Here is a 16,406-nt window from a genome sequence, read left to right as displayed (position 1 = left end):
TATTCCTTGTAACCCAATGATTCTGCCTTGTCTCTGATGAGATCTGATAGGTCGGATCAAAGGGATAACGTTAGTCCGACTAGCGAACCTCCGATATATGGCCAGCGTTCGCCACATATAGATAGACAAGCACTCATCAAGCACTCAAGCAGTCGTGTACTCTAGGCTACATTAGATAGAGTATATCAATCGTTCGTTTTAATTGGGTCTTCTACATATAGGCCTCGTGCAGTCGGATGATCGACTCCTCCGGTTTCCCCTGAACCTCCGACGGAACCCATTTCAGTCTCCCCGCATAGTCACGTGAAACTGATGTGGCTAGGTCTGTAACAAAATTGTCCGCATAAGTGGAATCTGCCTGGCTTTCTCATCTTGCTTATCCTGGTCAATACTTATCGCATCAACCCATAGTGTTCTTTCAAGTTGGCGGTTTCGGAGGTACAACAGCGCAGTATGGAGGTTCTCTGTAACAGAAAAATTACAGCCGTTTAGTGTGATTGATCGAGATTTAATACTACCCCCCCATACATAGGAAAGCGCCTCATAAAGATGCTTTCCATCGCCCATCTCTGATAAACTGTAGTTGAACAGTTCGCATTCTATCCGGCCATTCTTATCCTCGTGCGGCAGAAGACGGATCATGCGAGTAGTAATAGACTCTGGCGGAAGCGTTGGATAAGTGAAAGAGGGCAGAGTCACAGAAGGGCCATGTTCTGGGATTGAAGACATCTCCTGGTTATAAATTATCCATGCAGTATTGAGGATTGTAGCTGAAGCTCATCCAGTGTTGAACAACAAAATATGGATTAGCTCCCCTAATCATTTGATCTGAGGCAAATACAGACTCGCTTGGGGGGGGGCTTGTTGAGGAGCTGAGTTGGCATGGCTGGATGGCGGGTAACTGATTGTGACCCAGAGAAAATGTGTGCTAGTTGGCAGCAAGAAAATGATAAGCCTGGTCACAATAGATAAGTTAATCAAGATTATTATAGCAATTTACACAATTAAAGGTTTTCTTTGCTCAAACTACCTTAAGCTTATACAAATTCTGCGTTGACCAGGACAGGAAATCATGAGGTCAAGATCCATAAATCATGGCGATTGAAAGTGAATAGCTATTACTTTTGAACCAACTTATTTGAGATACTAGATCGGACCGAGCCGATCACATTCCAGTATGTAATTTATCGGTAATTTGAGCAGTAATCTTACGCCAAGGGATATTAATTACACCTGTCAGGTTGACTGACTAGCGTCTTAGCAGTAGGACTCTAAACAATTCAAGGGAGTGCAGGGCGGAAGCTGATTTCGCTACTGTGTGTACTATTTCCGAGCCCGTGACAAACAATTTTCATCTACCACACCGCCCTGCATTACCACAGCCCATTCATTGGTTCCATTAATGGAAATAATACAACGTTGCTTCAAGCGCCATGGCTATGTGGACTCCTAACATTACTATGTGATATGATTTCACGCTTCATGCCCTTGACCCAGCCCATGAGCCTGTGGGTGGGTTGTGTTGGGTGAGTTGTGTTAGGGCTCAATCCCCGTGTTACAGACCTAGCCACATCAGCCTCACGTGACTATGCGGGGAGTCAAGGCAGAATCATTGGGTTACAAGAAATGATGGGAATGCAGGAAGGAACAGGGATTCCAGCTGATATCCCAAAGGATCAGTCACGTGACCCCTACCATTTATCTACCATAAATGGTATACGGAATGGTATACGCTACCATCTATCTACCCTAGATGGTATACAGAATGGTAGGAAAGCGGAGGATATATAAGGACACTCATTCATGTACTTAGTTTAGTTCTTCGCAATCAATCTAGTTAATCAAGCATTGGTTACCTTCTAGTTTCTGACTCGTCTGCACTTAACCAACAACCCAGCATACGTGCTCGGTTGGCCTTGTTTCTCTATTCGTTACCTTTACCGATTCTACCTGTTGACTACCTTACGGAGCCTGGAGGGGGCGATATACCTTCGACGTGATATACAGAGGACCTGGATGGTCGTTGAGCATATGACTGCTTGGAAGGCACTTAGGGTAAGTGTCCTGTCTCGAAATACAACTAACTAGAACCCTAGGTACGATACGAGGGAAGCCAGGTTGTGACACCCCGTCCAACCGATCCGTCTAATATTTCTACTGGCTGTCCATCTCCCTCATCGGCCATTCTGTAGATAACAACAAATTATATTCCTATCTGAACTAGGTAATCCAAACATGAGAATATTGAATCTGAGGGAGAGAAGAACGAGGATCCCCTGGTCAATGAAGAGCATTATTCGTAATTTGTCTGTCTTCTCCAGGAGGACTGAAGTCCCTGAGCCTGTTTGTATGGCCTCATCATCAAATGTGCTGTCCCGTCGTCAGCGGTCGAGACATCTGCCATTGATCGCCACCATTGGTGGCTGTTACATTTGCCGTTAGCCAACCGCCATAGTTCCCAAATGCTAAGGCTGGGACTACAGAATCTATTTCTCAACATCCTTCGCTGTCCCCATCACCATGTCTAGACTCTTGTCTGCCACCTCCCACTCTTTCTGGATAATATCCAACACCCAGTTCCCTCTCGGCTTAAGCTTTAATTTCCGCTCCCTCGGCATCGTCATGAATCCCACCACGACCATCTCCCACGGATCCACCACTCCACTGTCTATCATCTCAAAATCAAACGCCCACAGCAAGTTGGCAACCTGCATAAAAGTCCCATCAGTGGCGACTCTCTTGCCCTGGCAGATCCGTCGGCCCTGTCCGAAGACCGGCAGTGGAAGGTCGGTCCGCAGTTTGGCCTCCTCCCCAACGTTGCCCTCGCCCTGCCGTAGCCACCGTTCGGGAATAAAATCCTGCAGGTCTCCCAGAGTAGGGTCAAATACCGCTTCATCTCGACTGATAGCCCACGCATTTGCCATGACCGTGACCCCTTTGTCGATTCTCACGCCTTTGAACTCGTCATCCCGGTCTGCCCGTCGAGGAATGGACCCTGGTGAAATGGGCCGCCACCGGAACAGCTCGTGGGCCACGGCATCAATGAAAGTGAGCCTTGAGCGATCTGAAAAGCGCGGCAGGCGATCACGTCCAACCACCTTGTCGAGGACAGCATGTGCTTGGGCTACAAAGGAGGGCTGGTGCAACGCTGCAGTGAACAGCCACAGCAGCTGGCGTGGGGAGGTCTCCATACCGCCCTGGATTGAAGTAGCCAGGGTGAAGGCAAGATCAAGGTCCGCAACAACAACCGGGGAGGCAGCCTGGGCGTACTTCTCTGTGGTGGAAATGGCCTGCTTCGTAGCGTTCCAGCCCACTGCCAAGTCTCGTCCATGATGGAACAAACGCATGTAGAGGTTGACCTGGGTAGCGAACAGCCGGTCTGCGGCGCGCTTCCAGGGCGACAGGAAGGAAGGCAGATATCGCAGCAGCGGAATGAGATCAGGCAGGCCGGGGTTGGCGGCTAGATGGGTCACCTGTGTCTGAATATTGATGATTTCGTGCAGAATGGGTTCCTCGAATCGTGGAATGCGCAGGCCGTAATGCAGCCCTAGGATGACGCTCGACTGGGTGCGCTCCAGGAGGTGGTAGATGGTATCAGTGCTAATCATGCTGCTTCTGTCCAGGCTCTGTCGCACAGCGTTGGAGAGATCGAACAGCAGCTGTTTGGACTCTAGTTCCATCAAGGATTGATACTGTGGAGCAGCGACCGCGCCCAGGCTGGGAGCAAGAATCCGGTGATGCAGCTTCAGATGATCGTCATAATCGTGCATCAAGGTGAAACGCGACTGGCCCGGCTCGGCATCAGTGATCATCTCCATGCTGACCGAGGCCGGACGGTTGCTATACCACTGGCTGCGGCGGCTGAACAATTCCGTCACGGCCTCGTACGAGTTGAGCATGACAATAGGTATGATTCCAAACAGCTTGGGTACCGCAATGGGCCCATTCTGCGTAGCCCATGTATCCCAGTTTTCCAGCGGCCTGTCGATAGGCGAGGTATGTAGGTCGCTGATGAGGGGGAGCTTGAGCAGAACTTTCTCCTCCTTTTTGCTTTTATTCCAAATTCTCACATATGTCAGTGTCAACAGGCTGACTGCGAGCGCCACCAGGACCGGACAGGTGGTAGCCATGCCGGCTTGCTACTGAGACTAGGACAGCAGGAGGCACCGGGATGCTAGAGAAGTTGTCAGATTAACCAGCATTCACATGTAATTTAGCAGTTATTCAGCACTGTGGGCCAAGACCTGATTACCCTTCCCGAGAAGCCACCGGATTGGGTCGAAAGCGACGCAGGATTCGAATCCATACAGCGTCCACGGAAACCTGGAGATATATCGCTTGACACTGTTTGTCCCACATATACCCTTATCAAGTAGGGGATGATACATACGACCATAGGGTGTGGAGAACAGGGCTTCCCGTCCGCTCAGCCGTACTTAAGCCGCAGTGCATCCGCACGGTGAATAGTTAAAAGAGCCCTAACTCCAATATTTCTCCGGAGCAAAGAAGTGGGGCTGGTGTGGGTGATAGGGGTGCGATATCTATAGCTTCTAGCACCAAGGGTGCGATGTTGGCACCGGGGGGTGCGATGCAGTATTCTGAAATGGAAAATTCTCGCACTGGGGGTGCTCAGGATCGTACAGGTGAGCGGAGAATGAAAACAAAGGCGCAATGACTCGGAAATGATGATAAATAGCGAGATCCCCAAGAACTCTTTGACTGTATTCTGTACTCATGCACTCCTACCCTGCCTTTACATTTTGGCCTTCCTCTCTCCCCTCCGTACGCACGTGATATTATATGACCATGATTGACAAGGGCCGTCTCCAGCAGCTTGTAGAGACACGGCAGCGCTTAGCAGCTTCTCGCGGCTTCACCATCGATTATCAGAACGAGCAGGCATCACAGGGAAATGTCAAATGTTATAAAGAGCTGGCACCCCCGACATATGAAAAACATGATCGAGCAGTCGAAAACTGGATAGTGTAAGTCCACGCCCGCCAAGCCCATAATACAGCCGTTTATAACAATATCACCATAAAAGTTGGCACCTTTCAAGCAACGAGAATCACGAAAAGTACTTCTCCAAGGATGAACCCGATCCGTCGCCCCAAATCTTGAAGTTATTCGCTGAGTACTTTATTGCAACACGGACGAACATTCCTTCCCAGAGGACAACCTGTGATAACCTAACCAACTTTACTTCTTGCTGGGAGCGAAAAACAAACAGAACACTGTCTCTTGAAGTTAAGAAAGATGTCCTAAATGTATAAATACACAATGCCACCAACTTTCTATAGAGACGGAGTCTGCTGACGCGAGTTCAGTATATACGGACCAAACTTACACGAAAATATGGACTGCCTACCAAACCGAGAGAGCGGTTCATCGTGACAGCTAAAGATATCGGTTACCTTCTTCGCCATCTGTTCGAGAATGATGACCACGATTATTTACATGAACGAATGAGAGTTCAGATAGGCTCCGCACTGTCTCTGTTCGCTGGCTCAGGGGCGCGGGCAGGTGCAGTTGTTGAATCGAGCTCTTACCGTAATACAAATGAGTGTCTTTGTTACAAGGTAGGGCCTAATCAATCACCTCTGTATTGTATACACTACACGCTAACAGTTTTGTCCTACTACTCAGCACCTTACCTTCAACCTAAAATGGAGCGAGAATGGTTCAATCAAGCGATGGGTAGTAATAGATTCTGAATTCCTGAAAGGATGGCGTTACCGAGACGATACTAAGTTGTAGGTCTTAAGAGGTGCAAGGCGTTTCTACATTTGTGTGCTGACCCTATAATGTTCAGGCCGAAGAACTGGTTCCGGGAGCATCCTGTGCTTGGGATGAACTTTGCCTTTTGGGTTATTGTCCATGGAATTGCAGATGGCGCATTTAAGGGTATTTCCTCAGTTGATGAGCTCTTGTCGAAACGGCCTCCACCAGGAAGAGAATCCTTCACGCTTCAGTGGACAGATCACGCCAATGAACTTCCTTTTTTCCGCAAGGTCACATCGCAGGGGCCTGAAGAAAAAAAAGGATTGACATTCTCTTCACTTCATCATAATTTTACAAGCCTGGCTGAACGGGACGGATTTAAAGACCGCCTTCGAGTCCACGGAATCAGAGCGGGAGTAGCAAATAAGATTGACCGTATAACTCCCTATCCCCCATATTTCCCTAGCCCTGCTGACCATCTTGTCCAGCTAAGGCATCTGAGGCTACACGTAGCCAAGGACTTGACCACCAGAAACATGAAACGTTTCTTAAGTATCAGTCTGAACTGAAAACTTTAGATATACAGGCATTATATTACGACATGGAGCCGGATTACGAGTGCCGTGAGATGGAACAGAGTATGGCCCATCATCGGGACCCTAACGTCCCACGGCATCTTAATGCTGCTAAACTAGCCGAATTTGAACACGATGATGAAACTATGGCCCTTAATGAGAAAATTGCGGAGCTAACAAAGCAAATCGGGGGTCAACCTGAAACTCATAAAGGCCTTGTCCTCGAGCGAAACCTACTTTATAGCAGAAAAGCTAGAAAGCTCAGAGAAAAGCATGCAGAATTTGCCAAACAATGGTGGGACACAGCCTATGACGAATACATTGCAGGAAATGACTTCACAGAGCGAGATACAACATGCCTCTTTAATATTTACAGGAAGTACATGCCTGAACGATCTCGAATTCAGGAAGCCTTGTTCAAAAAAGTGCCTCTCGATAGTGAAGAAGGAAAGCAATGCCTGCATGATATGGTCGCCCTGTGCATGTCTACTGAGAAAGTTGCATATTATCCCGGAATGACTCCTGTGAATGGATTTTGTCCGGTTTGCCAACTGCCAATGTCAAGGTACGTTTCACAGATGATATGAAATTCTTATGATACCCGACCCTGATATACAGTAGGCTTGGCCTCCAGAGCCGTGCAAAACACATTTTACAATGTCAAAGAAAGTCTTTGAATGCCGCTCCCTATCAACAGAATTATAAAAACGGCAAGAGAGCCCACCGTCGTGTGAACCGTGCCTTTGTACAATTCTGTTACCTTTGCGCCGAGTTCTCATACAGTGAAGAAGATTGGGATAAACACTGCCAATTCCATTTGGCAAATCTCCATCCTCGATGCGGCATTTTAACATTTCGGTACACATTGGTAGCAGCTGGACTCTGTCCTTTTTGCTTGGGTGATGAAACCAAAAATCCCAGTGAAAGGTTTAACCAGTGGCTGCAGAAGTCAACCCTCTTAAACCACATTGATGATAAGCACATGAATAAGCTATGCCAGCCAGAAACACAGGTCCAATGTCCTCACCCATGCTGTCGAGACAAGCATTATGGCAGTAAAACAGGCCTTCGACGTCATTTCTTTGATGTACATTCTCTCTCAGAGCCTCGCTCCAACTGTGTCTCCAGAAAAAGACGGTGGGACTTCCAAGACGACGTAAATCCTACGAAAGTGGCCAAGCACGAGGAAGATAAAGATAAGATGATAAACCATAGCGACAATCTTGAATAATGAAGTGCTTCCATATGTATATCAATGGGCATTTGCATTCCATAAAAAAGACATTGAAAGTGTGATATTATCATAAGGCGTTGGTCTCAACGTATTATGCTGAATGTCCTTGGGAGGAAAGCAGTAATTCGAAAAAGACTCTAATACACTTCAGTGTTTGGTGCATCCTCATAGAAGGACCGGATATCTGGAATATTCACTGCGAGGCCTTGCAGGACTTGGCTGACGTGGTTAATGTCATTTAGCCACTGTGAAAAGTTTTTTTGATAATATTCTGCCAAGGACATCCATTTATGGACTTCCTGCTGCGTAGTAGCAATTGTTCCGTAGGAATTCTTGAGATTCTCATTCAGACTGAAGATCTCCCTTTCTATTACCTCTTTCGCCTGTCTACTGCTATCAGCATCCTTTTCAAGAAATTCCACCTTTTGTGCAAGCCTCGCATTTTCCTCTTGAAGAGATTCAAGCTGGAATTTTAGAGGCGGACATGGGGAACTCTAATGAGTGGTATCAGCTGATAATTCAGTAGTCCAGTCTTTACAATGGCCGTCTTACCTCATTTGCGCTATGTCGATGGACCGCCCAGAAGGAGCGGCCAACCTTATCTGCCAAAGTTATGTAGGCCCCAACAGAGTGCTTACTCAACTGCTTTTCAAATAGTTCCTGGATCCTAGGGTCCTGTACATGCCAGGCATATTCCGTATTTTCGTCATCAATCTTGAGACGCACTTCGCTTGGTTTGACGTCGATCTGAAGGGTATTGACTATGCTTTGTATTAACCAGACATTTCGTACTATTTAGAAGGGGATTCTACCGATATGTTCAGAAAGAATATTCCGGCACATTGACCGGAGCGCTGATCGTTTGTGGATCCCGACACGGGCATATGTCCTGTCTTGGTCTCCCATTTCGCTTCCTCTGATATATGTGGGTATAGACCAGAATTTCGACGGAGTTACGGGTACATATAACTAGATTCTATTTTGAAAGCATGTACTTAATAAGGGTTTTACAGCCTTAACATATAATCCCGTCTTCTTGATCTTTGTTCTACCATGTCTTTGTTTCTTTGGTCATCTCTCCTTCATTTTCTATTTTTGCTACTGTAAGTATGGGTGAATTTTATGTGTTTCCCAAGGGTCATTTGGCATTGTCTGATGAACAAGCATTGCATTGATTATGTTTGCAGTGTCAATGATCAGTGAATTGATATAACAGAGCTGGCTTGAAGACGGACACCTGGCCCACCTCCAGTGACCAAGCATTTACAGAGGAGACGAACAGGGCCAAAAACAAAGTTGGACAGAACATTGTTGAGTAATCAAGCCATGACATACAACATGCTTATCAGAACCCAGAAGGTGCTCATCAATTATCTTGCTGTGCAATAATTTACATGTCATTGGATGGAAACTGACATGTAGGAGAAAGAGGAAACCCACTTGCAAGCATGATTCATGCTGATAATTTAGTGTATTTCAATGCTCTGCCCATCTGTGATCCTCAGTTCTCCACCCCATTCTTGCCCGGGTTTTTTTCAAGCTTTTGGACGGAAAGAGAAAGGAAAATGAGCAATGAGATATCTGGGTAGAAAACCCGGCCACAAAACACATGGGAGCAGGAAGCGGAAAAAAAGGTTGCCCAAGAAAAAGACCTGTGAGATGCCCGAGGAACAAAGAAAAACTGGATGGAGTGTAGTGTTCTCCCATAATGTAACTCCCGCCCGTGTGTTCAACCTGGCTAGACCTTGCTGAGACCCTCCGCCTGACTCTTGACCCTTGCTGAACCTCATCTACTCTCATTTTCATAAACTTTCATGCTTTAAACAACCTGATTTGCACGCATAAAATGGTTTCTATCTTAATATAGTACTGTTTGTCTTGTTTGATCGCCCGCGGATCAAGGTGAGATCTTGTTGGAGTTCCTGTTTCGATACTGTCTTGATACCAAATCGGCACTGTATTGTTATGTCACCCTGACCGCACTACTGCTGTGTTAGAACTAGATCTGTTTCATGTATGTATATGAAAGGGATCACTTGGCTCAAGAGCTCTATTAAGACACTCATCTCCAATCCTTTTCAACCGTTATGGAAATCTATCAAACAGGAGGCAGAATACTGCTAAGTAATTTGCAGTCGCCCACTAGCTTCAGTCTGTTGGTACAGTAACTCAGGGGCTTTATACCTTGTCAATTTATTGTGAGCTTAATGCGCTGGTACTCTTTGAAGAGGATTTCTTTCTTTTTCTTTTTCTTTTTCTTTCTTTCGCCTGTAATAAAAATCTATATTCTACCGTGAACCATGTTGTTCAAATGTGACGGCTCAACCCTTCAACGCCACTTTGGTAGCTGATATCAACAAACGCCGCTGTCCGAACAAGCAAACAAAGACAGCACTAGTGTGGCCACACACCACATGGATAAAGTCCCCTTTCTCCTGTAGATAGATTTCTCCTCTTCTCTTCTCTCCAGATTCGATATTCTCGTCAATGACTACAATAGTTTAGACAGAAATATCAGTTAGTATTATTTACTATTCCGAGCCCGTGACATCAAAGGATGATCAATCAAAACCGCCTAACTCTCAGACTCCATATTTAATGCTTTTGGAAAGAAAACTGTACTGTATTACGAGACTTGGTAAGCCTTTACTTATATATTCTGCTCTAATATACTAATCTCCTTACTCTCTGCCTAGCCACGTGTGCCCCAAAGCGAGGAGTCCTACCGATACGATAAATATGCCATCTCCTCGGCTTCTGGGCATTCATTGTGCCATCTCGCGGATTTTGAAATTCAGTGGTGCGGGCGAGTATATCGAGCAGGTTCTTCGGGACTTGGGACAGGTCACGGTGGAAGCAGATGGGTCAATCAATCTGGGGGATATAATGAAGTTACGGTTCGATGGCTGGGTAAACCAATTAACTGTATTCTGATTCGGCGAGGTCCTTTATTTTTGATGGCTTCTTCCAACTGGCGAACAGGTAAATCAACTAGGACCCAAGTGTTTCATTTTGGCCCGGACAATTGTATTACATGGTCAGAAGAAACTGGGAAGTTCCAGTAATTGCTCTCACAAGCCCGTCTCGTTTCATATTATCGCAAACTCCCAAATGACTGTAGATTTCATCTTCTATATCCCCCAATGCGTTGTGTGATCTCCGCCCAGGGAAAAATCCGCTCGGAAGTGTTGCTGCTATCCGACAAGAAGGGTATTCAAAGACGATATTGCGTGGCGGGCCCCCACCCTCGAAGATGGCAAGGACACGATATTCATCAGCCACAATGCCGCCTTCCACAAGGTATTCGTCACGGTGGTTCCATATCTTCCTCCGAGGATCCAGCCCTGTATCAGAATATCCAAGCCTGGCTGCGATCTTCTCTGCGCTGTATACACCCGACAAATGCTCTACCCATACTGCGATCACAACAATATCCGTTTTCCCCTCTCTTTCCAGTGTTTTCCGTCGCTGCATGGCCCGCTTCCAAGTGCCGAAGGATAGGAATCGTGTGGGCTTTCTTTTCCAAGACAGATGATCATCAAACTCTTGCAATGATGGCGGGCCTTCATAGATCGTTCTCCGTGCACACAGGTAGCCTTCTCTGAAGCTTGTGTTACTACTGCACTCGGCGCGAAATAGGAGCGATGGTTTGGCGTTGTCTGGCAACGGATGGACGAACATCTTGATCCAGCATTCGAAACTCAATAAAGGTATACAGCTTGGAACAGTGGTAGAATTGTCGCGCAGTTCGTTCTTGGAGGCTGCGTTGCTGGAAACTGAGGGGATGAGGGAATTTTGCCGCCTCATGGGTGTGTCATCGCGTCATCAATCAGCCGTTGTTGACCGCGTGACAAGGATGCACATTCACAAAATTAATAAAGTTTGCATAATTACGGTACAGTACAGGGAATTAAAAAAAAAAAGCTCAATAAACTACTCATGCCAAGTTTCTGGCGGTGGGGCCAACAAACAATTGACAAGTTTTTGAAGGTCAGACCGATTTCGAGCATCACTGTAACCATACGGCATCATTAGTCATGTAACAATTCATACCATTCGATACGCTATCCTGGAACAGAGTTTTCGGGGTCATGACAAAAGGGGTTAAGTGTTTTTTTTTGGCATAGGGTTTGAGAGACAAAAGAACAATCCTTAGGGGTGACACTGCTTTTGCATCAGAGTGTAAACATCCGAGAAAATTGCAATTTAGTTTAGCTAAAAAGAGATGGGCTGTCATAGGAGGGTATGAGTTGGCTAGACCTCTGCAGAGCCCAAGTGTCACAACCTGGATTCTCCCATATTGTACCTAGGGTTCTAGTTAGTTGTATTTCGAGACTGACCACTTACCCTAAGTGTTCCCCAATGTGTCCGTATGCTCAATGCCCCTCCGGGTCCGGTTGGTGATGCGTCGATGGGTATATCGTCCCCTCCAGGTTCCGTAGATAATCGACAGGTAGTATCGATAAAGGTAACGATCGAGAAGCAAGGTCAACCGAGCACGTATACTGGGTTGTTGGTTAAGTGCGGACAAGTCAGAAACTAGAATGTAATCAATGCTTGATTGACTGGATTGGCCGCGAAGAACTAAGCTAAGTACATGAATGACCGTCCTTATATATCTTTGGTCCGTATATCAATTTGGACTACCATCCTGATGGTAGTTATCATGGTAGTCGTATACCATGTACCAATGCCAAGAGATGGTATATGGTGAAGCGGGGTCTCTCGGATCGTAGCTCAAAAGGGAAATCGGGGGTCGATTATTCCGGACTAAACGAGGTCTATATGTAGATAACTAGTTTAACGAAGAGCTGTACTGTCTAACGAATGTATGTGCGCATACGCAACTGATTGAGTGCTTAATCTACAATATGTGCGCACACATCGACTATAAGAATCTCCTGACCTCGCTACTCGGGTCAACCATTTATCCGATCAATCCTTATCGTGAATACAGTTAAGCCCAGTAGTAGTAGTAGTAGTAGTTGCTATTTAACGTCGGAGGTGGGACGTGCGTCAAATCACGTGCCCACAGAGATCCCGGAACGGAATATACGACGGGCGAAGCGGGCTCGCCTATCTAGTAGCTAAACTAATTCTATCATACATGCTGGCAGAAGCTCCCAGATAGGAGCTTGCCTAAGATTCTTGGGCCGCAAAGCGGCAATATGCATTCTGTGGAGGAAAGGGGACGAAGGAAAGGAGGGGTAGGAGAGGAGGGTGAAAAGCTTTCAAAGTGGGGGATTTAGTGTGCTGGGCATACTGTGTGGTAGAAGTGAGATCTTTGCAGCCATTTGTGGAAGCACATTGCATTTTCGGAGCTTCGGCCTAGGTGCCACTATTATAAAACCTAGATATAAGCTACTGCTAATGCCGATACACCTTAAGCTAATATACATTTATATAGCACCTATATTAACCGACCACCGCGTCTGTCCTGTCAAGCCAGTATTAATGATTCCAGATGCTAGGCATTTTCAGAGCTTCGGCCTAGGCGCCATGATTATAAAGCCTAGATATAAGCTGCTGCTATTAGTTGGAGCTTGGCATTTTCAGGATCCCGGCCTAGGCGCCATTGTTATAAAGCCTAGATATAGACCGCTGCTAACAGCTTGTTCCTCATTCTGATGTTTCACATTAACCTGCTGCCGCCCACCTAGCTACTAGGTTGAATAGTAGCTAGCCTTCCGGCTGCCCATATCGGCATCCCAGCCTACCTATGGGCCGTCATGGTCTTGCCTCTATACATAGTATAGAAACTAACCAGTAGCATAATGCTACCCGGGGTGTCCTAATCGGATAGTTTTTAAAACCATTCCCCGAATTGGTGCTAGCTTAGACATAAGCCATATGGCATATATTTTAAATCCCTTGCATGGATTATGCTAATGATTCCCGATGCTAGGCATTTTCAGAGCTTCGGCCTAGGCGCCATGGTTGTAAAAGCCTAGATATAAGCTGCTGCTATTAGTTGGAGCTTGGCATTTTCAGGGTCCCGGCCTAGGTGCCATGATTGTAAAACCTAGATATAGACCTCTGCTAACAGCTTGTTCCTCATTCGGATGTTTTTCATTTAGCATACTGCTACTTACCAGCGCTACCAGTGGCCCATTGGTAGCTAGGATTGCAGCAGCCCATATCAGCATCCCAGCCAATGTATGGAACTGAGGTGGAACACGCGCCAAGAAGACGCGTGTTCCTCACACGTTCCCCGCCCGCGTCTGTTGACACCGGCGCCCCTTTTTCACTGAGAATTGGGGGTAGCGCAGCGGGGAACAGCGCAGATAGAGAAGTGAAGAATACGCGTTTTTCCTCGCGCATCCCCGCCCGCGTCTGTTGACACCGGCGCCCCTTTTTCACTGAGAACTGGGGTAGCGCAGCGGGGAGAAGCGCAGATAGAGAAGGAAGTGAAGAAGAAAAGGAAGTGAAGAAGAAAAGGAAGTGAAGAAGAAAAGGAAGTGAAGAAGAAAAGGAAGTGAAGAAGAAAAGGAAGTGTACAGTTAAGCCCACCCGACCGTAGACCTTAGCCCACCCTCTAGCCGGTCACGTGGTATGAGGCCACCCTGACACACGAAGGTGGGCCGAGGCTTTTCAATACCTTGCAAAAATATAGTTTTCTCACCTCTCTTTTACTACATCTCTCTATATCTCTATATTTGATTGAAATCAGGCTAACATTTGAGTATTTTATTAGGTATACAAGAATACGAATGCAATTTAGGATGTAGAACTAGTTATTAACTAGTTCTACATTCTAGTCTTCATGTAAAATCTGCTCGTTTTGTTCATCATATAAACTGGATTCAGAGATAGAATCCGGTACAGTAGATGAATCAAGACTAAGGTCAATAAGATCATTGATCAATGTATGATCATTCTCAAGGTAATCATAAACATTGATCGTTTCCATGATTAGAACTAGTTATACGAAATATGCGTATGGTATGTTACAGAGTGCGGTAAGACCAGGGTGGGCTGAGCCTTTATATTTGAGGTCACATGTGCCAAGAGCCCCACTTTGAGGGTGGGCTGAGGTCTGCGGTCGGGTGGCCTCAACTGGAGAGATCAGGTCGGCTGAGGTCAATATTTTGGTCGGTTGTACCAAAGTGGGGCATTTAGCGTCTTGGCAGTCATGTGACCCACATCCCAGCGTGTAATATCTTTCAACCCAATTGACATCTTTCACAGTACTTACCAACCACTAATCTCTTTAAGATGGCTGCCATGTCGAATAATGTAAGTTTTATTGAACCCAAACCACTTCTAGGATGATTATATGTCTATTAGACAGTTTTTAAATCACATTGGCACATTCCAATCACTTACTGGCTTGTTCAAAAGTGATATTGTTAGTACCTCCGCCAGTTAACCAGAGTTTCCGGCTTACGAAATTTATAAGCTCACAACCACTTAGCGACTGCTTAGCAACTGCTTAGCAACTACTTAAAAAACTACTTGTTGGCTGGCCTCCAGGATGAAATCGGACATATTCTGGTATATATATATATGTGTTATTTATGCGGGACAGGAGTAATAAATATTTCCTTATTAAGTTGATAACTTTGAAAAGAGTGTATGTACCACATAATAAAGCTATGAAAATATATATTGCAGTCCCAACCAGAAAGTAAAATCAACTGCTTGAGATAACTGCTTAACAACCACTTGATAACCACTTTACTATTGTAAAGATCATACTCTGTGACGACTCATATATGACGGCTCATATATGACGGCTCAACACTTCAGCAATGAATGATACATCGCAAATGCTGCTACTCAACCATGTCGGCAACAACCTCTATAAAACCCCTTCATTACCTAGATAGATTTCCTCTTCTCTTTTCTTCTCCAGATTCGATATTCTCGTCGATGGCTACAATAGTCTAGATAGGAATTCAGTTCGTTATTATCTACTATTCCGAGCCCGTGACATACTCTGAATAAAACTTTTTCAAAAGCCAACTAACTACCTACTAAGTAGTTATCAATCAGTTTCCTCTTCCTGTAACTTCCTCCGTTCCTTGATAAGTTCTAACTCTGCCTTTTCATTAGCAATTTGCTTAGCGCGGGTCTCTTCCTCCTGAGCCTTGATAGCTGCCTCCATCTGCCGAAGCTCAAGATCTTGCCTCCTTTGCTCAAGGGTCATGATATTTGTGGAGGCAAGTCGTCGAAGACCTGGCTGAGTAGAATGGACAGACCTAAGCACTCTGTAAGTGCTGTGCCTAGAAGTAGCCAGGTAGTTAAGACTTACTCATTATCATCATGTGTATGTGATGGTGAGGATGATGATACTGAGACCACTGAACCACCACGCTTAGATGCCTGCCTTTTTGGTAGGATCTCAGTCAGAGCAGATGAACTTGATGTAGCAGAACGTTCACGTTTACGTGCTTCCCCTTCAAATGGTCAGTAAGTGCTTGCTAAGTAAATGTCAATTACCAAAACATACTAGCTGATTTTCCTGTTTCTAGTTAGCGAGTACTTTGGAAGCATCTAATAGGTACTTGATCAACTTACTTGCCTCCCCCTCCCTCATATGTTGTATATAAAAGTTCTCCATATTTGCAGACTTATACGAATGATGGATACCAAACTGCATAAAGTTCTTATACTGAATAATATCATCCTTATCAAGCTTTGCCGAGCTAATTTTAATCAGTATACAACCGGTTTGTAAGTACTTGGGACGTACTTTTTGACTGCTTGAACCAAGGTAAGATACTTCCCTGATGCATAAGACTTTTGGTGAGACTGTGTCACAACCTGGCTTCTCTCGTATCGTACCTAGGGTTCTAGTTAGTTGTATTTCGAGACAGGACACTTACCCTAAGTGTCTTCCAAGCACTCATATGCTCAATGACCATCCAGGTCCT

At 45.7% G+C, this 16,406-nt stretch overlaps 7 protein-coding genes across 7 annotated transcripts; 2 read left to right on the top strand and 5 right to left on the bottom strand.

Moving 5' to 3' along the window:
* Positions 1 to 217: 217 nt before the first annotated feature.
* EURHEDRAFT_417902 (uncharacterized protein) lies at positions 218 to 658 on the bottom strand. The gene has a single exon (XM_040783309.1). It carries the CDS (start codon positions 640 to 642, stop codon positions 319 to 321), a length of 324 nt encoding a protein of 107 aa, XP_040633682.1. The 5' UTR covers positions 643 to 658; the 3' UTR covers positions 218 to 318.
* Positions 659 to 2,486: 1,828 nt separating this feature from the next.
* EURHEDRAFT_382369 (cytochrome P450) lies at positions 2,487 to 4,130 on the bottom strand (the record flags this gene model as incomplete). The annotated part of the gene is made up of 1 exon (XM_040779529.1): positions 2,487 to 4,130. The coding sequence occupies one exon, from the start codon at positions 4,128 to 4,130 to the stop codon at positions 2,487 to 2,489; it is 1,644 nt and encodes a 547-aa protein (XP_040633681.1).
* Positions 4,131 to 4,806: 676 nt separating this feature from the next.
* EURHEDRAFT_468238 (uncharacterized protein) lies at positions 4,807 to 6,973 on the top strand (the record flags this gene model as incomplete). The annotated part of the gene is made up of 7 exons (XM_040785246.1): positions 4,807 to 4,985; positions 5,045 to 5,267; positions 5,301 to 5,579; positions 5,647 to 5,753; positions 5,813 to 6,156; positions 6,210 to 6,861; positions 6,931 to 6,973. The coding sequence occupies 7 exons, from the start codon at positions 4,807 to 4,809 to the stop codon at positions 6,971 to 6,973; spliced, it is 1,827 nt and encodes a 608-aa protein (XP_040633680.1).
* A 694-nt stretch (positions 6,974 to 7,667) lies between these two features.
* EURHEDRAFT_407255 (uncharacterized protein) lies at positions 7,668 to 8,414 on the bottom strand (the record flags this gene model as incomplete). Its single annotated transcript, XM_040780510.1, has 3 exons — positions 7,668 to 8,024; positions 8,083 to 8,296; positions 8,323 to 8,414. 3 exons carry the CDS (start codon positions 8,412 to 8,414, stop codon positions 7,668 to 7,670), a joined length of 663 nt encoding a protein of 220 aa, XP_040633679.1.
* A 1,580-nt stretch (positions 8,415 to 9,994) lies between these two features.
* Positions 9,995 to 10,512, top strand: EURHEDRAFT_417898 (uncharacterized protein). Its single transcript, XM_040783308.1, has 2 exons — positions 9,995 to 10,168; positions 10,227 to 10,512. The coding sequence occupies exon 2, from the start codon at positions 10,270 to 10,272 to the stop codon at positions 10,462 to 10,464; it is 195 nt and encodes a 64-aa protein (XP_040633678.1). The 5' UTR covers positions 9,995 to 10,168; positions 10,227 to 10,269; the 3' UTR covers positions 10,465 to 10,512.
* Positions 10,075 to 11,350, bottom strand: EURHEDRAFT_417897 (uncharacterized protein). Its single transcript, XM_040783307.1, has 2 exons — positions 10,227 to 11,350; positions 10,075 to 10,168 (listed from the first exon to the last, which is right to left on the bottom strand). Exon 1 carries the CDS (start codon positions 11,335 to 11,337, stop codon positions 10,561 to 10,563), a length of 777 nt encoding a protein of 258 aa, XP_040633677.1. The 5' UTR covers positions 11,338 to 11,350; the 3' UTR covers positions 10,075 to 10,168; positions 10,227 to 10,560.
* Positions 11,351 to 15,517: 4,167 nt separating this feature from the next.
* On the bottom strand, positions 15,518 to 16,213 carry EURHEDRAFT_468228 (uncharacterized protein; the record flags this gene model as incomplete). Its single annotated transcript, XM_040785245.1, has 2 exons — positions 15,518 to 15,783; positions 16,051 to 16,213. Coding segments are annotated over 2 exons (429 nt in total), but the record flags the coding sequence as incomplete, so codon positions are not given.
* Between the last annotated feature and the right edge of the window lie 193 nt (positions 16,214 to 16,406).

This window comes from Aspergillus ruber (assembly GCF_000600275.1).
Source record: "Aspergillus ruber CBS 135680 unplaced genomic scaffold scaffold00073, whole genome shotgun sequence".
NCBI lineage: Eukaryota > Fungi > Ascomycota > Eurotiomycetes > Eurotiales > Aspergillaceae > Aspergillus > Aspergillus ruber.
This window is presented reverse-complemented; position numbering and strand designations above follow the sequence as displayed.

Bases quoted from the DNA above. Each gene is read 5' to 3' on its own strand.
- EURHEDRAFT_417902 (XM_040783309.1), bottom strand. From the start codon at position 642: ATGATCCGTCTTCTGCCGCACGAGGATAAGAATGGCCGGATAGAATGC.
- EURHEDRAFT_417898 (XM_040783308.1), top strand. From the start codon at position 10,270: ATGCCATCTCCTCGGCTTCTGGGCATTCATTGTGCCATCTCGCGGATT.
- EURHEDRAFT_417897 (XM_040783307.1), bottom strand. From the start codon at position 11,337: ATGAGGCGGCAAAATTCCCTCATCCCCTCAGTTTCCAGCAACGCAGCC.